The sequence below is a fragment of the Xyrauchen texanus genome, chromosome 27, assembly GCF_025860055.1.
Source record: "Xyrauchen texanus isolate HMW12.3.18 chromosome 27, RBS_HiC_50CHRs, whole genome shotgun sequence".
NCBI classification, from domain to species: domain Eukaryota; kingdom Metazoa; phylum Chordata; class Actinopteri; order Cypriniformes; family Catostomidae; genus Xyrauchen; species Xyrauchen texanus.
This window is the reverse complement of record NC_068302.1, coordinates 39,109,939-39,119,536: the sequence shown is the minus strand read 5'-3', so window position 1 is coordinate 39,119,536 and position 9,598 is coordinate 39,109,939. Positions and strand designations below refer to the sequence as shown.

At 42.6% G+C, this 9,598-nt stretch overlaps 1 protein-coding gene across 2 annotated transcripts; it reads right to left on the bottom strand.

Moving 5' to 3' along the window:
• Positions 1–183: 183 nt before the first annotated feature.
• On the bottom strand, positions 184–9,548 carry LOC127621341 (platelet glycoprotein Ib beta chain-like). Of its 2 annotated transcripts, XM_052094902.1 has the most exons (3): positions 9,184–9,548; positions 4,053–4,427; positions 185–2,278 (listed from the first exon to the last, which is right to left on the bottom strand). In XM_052094902.1, exons 2-3 carry the CDS (start codon positions 4,391–4,393, stop codon positions 1,987–1,989), a joined length of 633 nt encoding a protein of 210 aa, XP_051950862.1. In that variant the 5' UTR covers positions 4,394–4,427; positions 9,184–9,548; the 3' UTR covers positions 185–1,986. The 2 variants fall into 2 exon arrangements, with proteins under 2 accessions (XP_051950863.1, XP_051950862.1); XM_052094903.1 differs by lacking the exon at positions 9,184–9,548 and having other exon boundaries at positions 184–2,278; positions 4,053–4,406.
• Between the last annotated feature and the right edge of the window lie 50 nt (positions 9,549–9,598).

The window sequence follows — 9,598 nt, the reverse complement described above, 5'->3', positions numbered from 1 at the left end:
CGATTTACATCCTTCATGCATGTCTAAACCTACAGGGCAGGGAGGAGAATTTATAGTAAAAAAATGGCTTAATATAGATCTGTTTCTCACCCACATCTGTCATATTGCTTCAGAAATCGTAGATTTAACCACTGGAGTCGTGTTGATTACTTTTATTCTGCCTTTATGTGCTTTTTGGAGCTTTAAAGGTTAGGCCAACATTCACTTGCATTGTAAGGACCTACAAAGCTGAAAGCTTCTTTTAAAAATCTTTGTTTGTGTTCAGCATAAGAAAGAGAGTCAGACACATCTGGGATGACATGTGGGCAAGTAAATGATGAGAGAATTTTCATTTTTGCGTGAACTGTTCCTTTAATGTCTAATTGAAGAAGAATAAACAAACTGCAGGAACACATTAATACACTTAAACAGTAAATGTAGCATTACACAGAGTAATAGCCTACAAATACACCAGAGGCTGCGAGAGAGAAGCGGCGCGGCGAGTCTTGGGCGGCGTGGGCGTCAGATGAAAGTTCAAGTGCAGTCAACATTATGGTAATGAGCTGTGACGCGGTTCGGCGGCAACCTATTGGAGTATAGAAGTGCTCCGCTCTAGCAAAGTCTAGAGAACACAACCGTGTAAACTTTGGTTCCCACCAAACATTCGTTCCGAAGATAAAATGGAGGAGAAACTAATTATTGCCGTGGCGGGTTTCCCAGTAATATATGATCTGTCCCTGTTTGCTTACCCGGTGATGACCACAGTTATTATTACAAATGTATTTTATTTTGATAACAAACAACTATAATTTGTATTAATTTCTGCCATCGATCGATTACTTATTTTCACATTTTAAAGAGTTCATGAGGATATACGCTACTTTTGATAGGTCGGCAAAAAGTAAATGGTCGACATGTCTGGATGTTTAAATTGCGGCCCCTTTAAATATAGTTCACAAAACAAATCATTCTGAACAAACGTTGCCGCCTATTTCAACTACGTCAGAGCGTCCACGAGCGTCCTCGAGCGTTGAAGGCAGGGCATCCAGAGCGCAATTTTGACGCTCTCGCCGCTTCTGGTGTGAACGTACGGTAAGATATACTGTATTTTTGGCAAATGTAGCCTAAGAAGTAATCAAATACTATTTAAAAGCTCCCATTTAAGGGAGCTTTATCTTTCACTTAATATTCTTTTGAGTGTGGTAAAATAACAGTAATGTGTTTATTTAGATAATAAATACAATATTTTAATAATTAATATTTTTTATTATTATAGAGTCCTGGCCAAGACAGACAGTAATACAAAAAGTTTGAAACACATATTAAAATTCTGATCATTAAAATACATATTATGTTTATGTTAATTGGTGTTTTTTAAGGTAACAATGAGATCTCTATTATGATTTTTTACAAATGTTTTGCAAGCAAGAGCATAGCCAGGAAGTAACTTTTGGGTGGGCCTCAATAAACATGGATGGGACAAGTTTTTGCCCAATGTTTTTTATTATTCGTTTAATTTTCTTAACATCTGAGATGTGGCTCATTCAAAGGTTCTTTCACACTTTCAGAAATCAGAATTTATGCATTTGTGCAATTTATGTTGCTATTTTATAAATATATAGTTGAAGTCAAAGAATAATAATATTCTGAGTGGGCCTAGGTCTAATTTGGGTGGGTGCAGTTTGCAAGCCATAAACAGAAAGTAGTAAACACATATTTAGGGCCATAGCAAGGTGATCTGGGCCCCCTTCCTATTAAAATATACAGTTTAGAATTTTTTGTGGGCCCCCCCCCGTACCTTTGGGCTGCTAGAATCGTTACCACCTTTCACCCCACTAGCTACAGCCCTGCACATATTACACAACTAATTCATCGTGACTCGAGAAAACCTTGATTTGTTTGTTTATACTTCCATTTTGATGCATAACGACAAAAAGGAACAAGTTGCCAAAATTAGCACTTTAAATGATAATTCGTTATAAATTAGGCAACATGTTCTACATCGTCCTACATGTTCCTCTGTTTTAACATGACATATTCATTGCTTTGAGTAGCATCATCTGTGAATGTCTCTGCAGCCGTGCGGAGAGACACTCGGGTGAGCCGGTCAAACCGCCGGAGGAAGAGGATGACAGAGGCGAGGAGGAGTGCTTGAACAGTAATGAAGATGAAGAGGCTGATCTGAGATGCCAGAGCTAAATTACACGTCCAATAACGACATGATTCCAAAACTTCTTCCTCCACCAGATGCACCACCAGACGCCCCCGCAGGTGTGCTGGAAAACTACAGCTCACATTCCTGAAACACACACAGACAGCTTTAATGTGAATGCAGTTTAATAGTTCAGGCAGAGAAAATCCACATAACCCTTCTAAATACATAAAGACCAACACCAGACCACCTAAGACCCAGTTCCAGACCAATACCAGACCAACTAAGACCCAGAACATCACCATCACCAGACCATCTAAGGCCCAGACTATTTCCATACCACCTAAGGCCCAGAACAATATCAGACCCTACAAAACCCAGACCACATAAGACCCAGACCAATATCAGACCACCTAATACCCAATCCTAGAACAAACCTCCAAAGACCCAGACTAATATCAGACCACCTGAAACCCAAAGACCCAGACCATTATCAGATGGCCTAAGACAAATTCCAGAGCACCTAAAACCCAAACTCAGACCAGTACCAAACAACCTAAGACCCAGACCAATACCAGACCCCCTACTACCCAGATCTGGATGGATATCAGGCCACCTAAGAACCAAAACAATACCAAACTCCTTAGACCTTGACCAAGTCCGGACCCCCTAAGACCTAGACCAACACCAGACCACCTAAAACCCAAAGTCAGACCAATACCAAACAACCTAAGACCAATACCAGACCACCTAATACCCAGATCTGGATGGATATCAGGCCACCTAAGAACCAAAACAATACCAAACTCCTTAGACCTTGACCAAGTCCAGACCCCCTAAGCCCCAGACCAACACCAGACCACCTATAACCCAAAGTCTGACCAATTTCAAACAACCTAAGACCCAGACCAATACCAGATCCCCTAAGAACCAGACCAATAGCAGACCATCTAAAAACCAAAACAATACCAGACAACCTAAGACCAGACCAATACCAGAACACTTAAAAACCAAAACAATACCAAACCCCTTAAGATCCAGACCAATACCAGACTACCCAAAACCTACATGCTGACCAATTACAGACCATCTAAGACCCAGACCAACACCAGACCACCTAAAATCCAAAATTTGACCAATACCAGACAACCTGAGACCAGACCAATACCAGAACACCTAAAAAAAGAAAACAAAACCAGACCCCTTAAGATCCAGAACAAAACCAGACTACCTAAAAAACAAACTTAGACCAATACGGGACCATTTCAGACCCAGACCAATACCAGACCCCTATGTCCCAGACCAATACCAGACACCCTAAGACCCACACCCAGACCAATACAAGACCACCTAAAACCCAAACTCTGACCAATACAGACAACCTTAGACCCAGACCAATATCAGAACACATAAAAACCAAAACAATACCAGACCCCTTAAGTTCCAGACAAACACCAGACCACCTAAAACCTAAATACAGACCAATTTCAGACAATCTAAGAACCAGACGAATACCAGAACACCTAAAAACCATAACAATGCTAGACTCATAAGAGCCACACCAATACCGGTCCCCCTGAGACCCAGATGAACACCAGGCCAACCAAAACCCAGATCTAGACCAATATAAGACCATCTAAGAACCAAAACTATACCAGACACCCTAAGACCCCCACCCAGACCAATACAAGACCACCTAAAACCCAAACTCAGACAAATACCAGACGATCTCAGACCAGACCACCGTAATTTTACATTGTCTTTAAAAAGTGCTTAAATGGCAAACTTGTGAGTATTGATGTAACCCCCCCCCCACACACACACACAAATAACCAAAAAATTAAATAAAACACAAGATTCTCATACTCTCATACCATGATCACTCCAACTCAACTCTAGACACACATTTTCACACACTGACCGTATCAAATCATTGTTCCTCTGTTTCAGAAGCCATCCTCTCAGATAGAGTATGCCGCAATCACATGACCACGGGTTACCGTGAAGAACCGCCTGGCGCAGGGCTGGCAGTGAGTCCAGCAGGGCATTTGGGAATGCAGTCAGGTGATTATCATTCAGGTGAAGTTCAGTGGTGTGCGGAGGAAAAGAGGAGGGCAGGGTTGCCGTAGTTAGGCTGCGTTTACTGCAGTCTACCACAGGACCTGTGCAGGAACACACCTGAGGACAAACAGCCTGAACCACAAACATCTCACTGCACAGCACAGACAGGAGAACCTTCACCACAAGCAGAACACGCCTCATACCAGCAGACACGCTACACACACAGAGAAATATGCTGTTTGAGAGAGAAAGGAGACAAAAGAGAGATACTGGGACCTTAAAATATGAATGGTTTTTATGGCTTCTATTATATCATTTGTGCATGTGTTTTATCTCACGCTCCCATTCTAATGGCTATTTAAAGCATTTACACACATTGAGTTCTGAACTGAATAGATAATGATGTTTGGAGCTATCAGGAATGTCAGCAGTCAAAAAGGAAGCAAATTTAGCTGGGAAGACCAAGATAAAAAGGATAGAGAGCTTTACACATATAGAAGGACTTCAAGGAAAAAATAGGAGTAACCGCAATATTGCAGAGAGAATTCTCCTTAATCATGTTCCTTTTCTCCCAATTTGGAATGCCCAATTCCCACTACTTAGTAGGTCCTCGTGGTCGCGCCATTACTCACCTCAATCCGGGTCTCAGTCGTCTCTTGCGCATCTTATCACGTGGCTCGTTGTGCATGACACCGTGGAGACTTACAGCATGTGGAGACTCATCCTACTCTCAGCGATCCACGCACAACCCACCACGCACCCCATTGAGAGCGAGAACCACTAATCACGACCACAAGGAGGTTACCCCATGTCAACCAGGTCAATTTGGTTGCTTAGGAGACCTGGCTGGAGTCACTCAGCACACCCTGGATTCGATCTCGTGACTCCAGAGGTGATAGTCAGCATCAATACTCGCTGAGCTATCCAGACCCCCCTAAAGTGTATTGTACTACACTTAGCAATTTAAGACACTGCACTCTACACCATTATCTGGATGGATTTTTCATCTTCAGACTGCCTGAAGATTGTAAAATGACCCAGAGGGAACTGCCAAATGTACCATGACATCTGTTTAGCCACAATGTCTCTGAGGTACTGGAGAAGAGAATGAAGCTGTAGGAAGCTATCCATCGGCTGACTCAGGTCCCACGGGCGCCAACTTTTTGATGCCACCAGATCCAGCTCATCATCACTTCCCGATACCAGTGCAGCGATCTCGTCACCACACCACTTCCCAACTTCAGACCCCACAGCGTCCTTGGAGTGTTGAGGGCTGTCAACCATTTCACTGTCAGCCTCAGGAGGGACCACACCAGCGTCCCCCCACAGGTACTAAAGGCAGAAGCTACAAACCTTGAAGTGCTTCGGCCAGCAGTCAGTCGTTTCTCTCTGCAACATATAAACTATTGGAGAACTTCAGTGTTAGACCCCTTCTGCTGCCCTTATGGCCCACACCTCTCTAGGGCTGGAGAGGGGGACGAGGGAAAGGGCAAAGCGGAGCGACAGCGATAGAGAGAGAGAGGAGAAAGAGGAATAACCTGGTTCGCCGTTTCCTAGATACGCTGTTGCCCGGCCTTCAGCCACACCCCAAACTCTGGCTGAACTTCCTTTTGTATGCGTTCCCTCCTTTTCCACTGCTGTGGGAGACATTACACAGAATATCTCTATGAAAGAGCAGGGTACTTCTGGTAACACCTCGATGGCCGGCCAGGCCATGGTTTACTCTACTTCTTAGTCTGCTAGAGGGTGAACCGTGGCAGCTTCCCACCAGGAGGGATCTCCTCTCCCAGATTAATGGGCATGTTTGGCACCTGGATCCGGTTCATCTTCAGCTTTTGGTTTGGCCACTGGGCCCAATCCACTTCTAGCAGATTGTGAGCTGGCAGTAGTCCATACCATTGATAGTTGGCCAGAGCAACTTCAAGACGGCAGCTTTATGTTGCTCGATGGAGAACATTCTCTTCATGGTGTGGGGATCAGGGAATTGATCCTGTCCACTGTACTGTGCCGAAGGTCTTGAGGTTCTGGCAACATCTATTGCACGACAACAAAGCTGCTTCTACTTTAAAGGTGCATGTCGCTGCCATATCTGCCCATCATGCCCCAGTTGGTGGTTCCTTTGTGGGGTCTCGTAGCCTTGTTTGCAATTTTCTGAAGGGAGCAAAGTGTTTAAAGCTGGTTTATGTGAACCCTTCCTGTGTGGGACTTGCCACATGTGCTAGAATTCCTTATTGCACCACCATTCGAACCATTGGGTGGTGCAGATCTTTAGTGGATGTCTTTGAAGGCAGCTGGTTAGCTGGTTAGTGAATTGCGCTGGTTGCCTGAGGATTAAGGGGTCCTAAAAGTCCTTTTGCTGCAATTTGTGAATCAATCCATTTATCTGACTGCTTTTCAGCTGCCCTGATCGCAATCCGATACTGTGGTGAGGGCTCATCTCCTGTGTCCGGTACATGCTTTAATTCTACTGCTTCATTCAGGCAGACAGATCAGTTATTTGTCTGTCATGGCGGTGTATGCAAGGGTGCGCCTTTATCCAAACAAAGACTCTTGTGCTGGATTGTGGAGGTTATAAAATTGCCATAAGAAAAGGCTCAACAACCCTTACCAGAGGGTGTTACTTGCCATTCTACCAGGGCTGTCTCTTCATCTTGTGCTGCCTTTCGGGAGTTTCCTCGGCAGATGTCTGTGCGGCTGCTACCTGGTCTTCTCCATGCACCTTTGCATGGTACTACAAGGTTAACATGGCTGCTTCCCATGCTGTGAGCTCTGCAGTTCTTCTGGAGTGACCTTGATGATTTCAGGTGGGTAACATTCCTTTTGACTATGTTGGTATGTGTCATCCAATAGTACTTATCACCACCTCTGGTAGTCAGGAGGAATGAAGCAGAATGCTAGTTACATATGTATGTAACTGTGGCACTTTGAATTCTGGATGACCACCAGAGTTTCTTGTCATTCCGCGCGAGAAAGCATTACAAGGCTGGGTACCAAGCTGCTGCGGTTTATATCCTTGCAGCACGGTCTCCGTCGCGATGTGACTTTTTTGTTATATTTTCTCGACCTATCTAGCAGGTGCTGCGATTATCCACTAGTGCTTAGCACCATCATCCGGAATTCACAGAACCACAGTTACATATGTAACAAGCGTTTCTTCTTCTAACAGCTACTCGCAAACTAAAGCAGTGCATTACCACCATCTACTGTTTACATGGCAACGAGACAGCCGGCTCTTCTTTCCTATGTTCACAGATATGATGTAATGACACAATGCCGAACATCATAAGCCGGCGATTTCTCTCCAAATCGAACCTGATAGCTCAAAATACAAATACTTTTTATGGGCTTAGTGAATCGGGGTAATGTAAGAACACTGTTTTGAACACTGGTTGTTTAGGTACTCAATCAATAATGGCAATTTGTTCATTTTTAACCAAAAACATCTTACATAGTGCATCTTTAAATAGCAAAAGTTAAAATTATAAAAAGATAATTCAACTATTAATTAGTTTACTATTATATATGATTAATAAACACTTAGATTTAGAGTGTTTATTAATCATATATAATAGTAAACTAATTAATAGTTGCAATGGCCATGGTTCTCAGCAGGAAACCGATGGAGTGCGTACTCCAGGTAGGAAGGAGGTATTGCCCCAAGTGAAGGAGTTCAAGTACCTCGGGGTCTTGTTCAGGAGTGAGGGGACAATGGAGCTGGAGGTTAGCCGGAGAATCGGGGGCAGCGGGGGCGGTATTGCACTCACTCTATCGCACCGTTGTCACGAAAAGAGAGCTGAGCCGAAAGGCAAAGGTGCCTACCGGGTGGCGGGCTTCTCCTTTAGAGATAGGGTGAGGAGCTCAGTCATCCGTGAGGAGCTCGGAGTAGAGCCGCTGCTCCTTTGCGTCGAAAGGAGTCAGTTGAGGTGGTTTGGGCATCTGGTAAGGATGCCCCCTGGTCGCCTCCCTAGGGAGGTGTTTCAGGCACGTTCAGCTGGGAGGAGGCCTCGGGGAAGACCCAGGATTAGGTGGAGAGATTACATCTCCACACTGGCCTGGGAATGCCTCGGGGTCCCCCAGTCAGAGCTGGTTAATGTGGCTCGGGATAGGGAAGTTTGGGGTCCCCTGCTGGAGCAGCTGCCCCCGCGACCCGACTTCGGATAAGCGGTTGAAGATGGATGGATGGATGGATAACAAACATGTTTTTTTTGGACATGTGCCATAGTAGTAGCACCATGGCATTCTTTGAAAGTCCTTGAAGTATATACTGTATGAATTTACTTAAGTAAATCTAATGAAGAAATTCATTAGAAGTAAAACATTTTCAAATAAATTCAACTGAGAATATATGACAAAAATTGTGACACATTACATGGAAGGAAACAAGGTGATGTTTTAATGATTTTTCATTTTATTCATTCACATTGCAAATGTTTTTTTTCTTAATTAGTACTTTTGTCTTGTTTTCTAGTAAAAACATATCTGAACAAAAAACATAGTAAAACAAATCCTGTTAAATTTATGGTAATTATGTTTTTTAAAGTACAGTAACCAAGGATGTCATTTTGGTGGCTGTATATTTGACAGGTATATTAATATAAAACATAATTAAATGTGAATTTGAACATAAATAAAGGGACTTCTGGGAATGCAGTCATTATTGTTTCACTATAATTACATTTTTTGAGTATAAGTATACTTCTGTATTGTCATGTTAAACATTAACTATATTGTAAATAATATGTTTACTTCTAAAAACTTAATTTGTACAATATTTCACTGTTAAATTACATGCATTGTCTTGTTAAAGCAGCATACAAATTCCCCAACTAAGGTAATTTAGATGTATTCTTTTACTGTAAACAAGACAAAAATATAGTTTTCTTGCTCTGCAAAGATGTGTGTGTTCACTGATATACAGTGAACATCAAATGAGATCAATAAGAATTCATGAACAAATAAAGCGAGAACAAACTATACTGAAAAGTTCTTACCAGCGTTACAAAGCGTCTCTGTGTGTCAGTATCAGACTGAGGAGTGTTAAGACTGCAGCATTAAACACAGCTGTGTCTGACTGATAAAATTACCTTCAACACACAAACACACTCAGAGGAATATGACACAGGAAGTGAGGCACACATTTGCTCTCTGATACCGTTAGCCTGCTTTAAACTCCTAGTACTGACATGGGAAAAAGCATTTACATCCGAAGGAAAGAGGAATTATACCGTATCAGAAACCTACAGCAAACCTACATCACATTTCAGATAAAATAATTCAATATTTAAATCTGAAAATATTTTAACATTTAAAAAAATCTTTGTAACTAGGACAAAAACAATGACATCTTACGAATTCTTCACATTTATTAGCAAGCATAACTTCAAGATTTACCATAATAATATATAT

What these genes read in the sequence shown, in the direction of transcription:
- LOC127621341 (XM_052094902.1), bottom strand. Translation starts at nt 4,393, where the DNA reads ATGAGGCGTGTTCTGCTTGTGGTGAAGGTTCTCCTGTCTGTGCTGTGC. An exon ending in AGGAACAATGATTTGATACG is followed by an intron (nt 2,279 to 4,052) that starts GTCAGTGTGTGA and finishes TGTGTGTTTCAG; the next exon opens with GAATGTGAGCTGTAGTTTTC.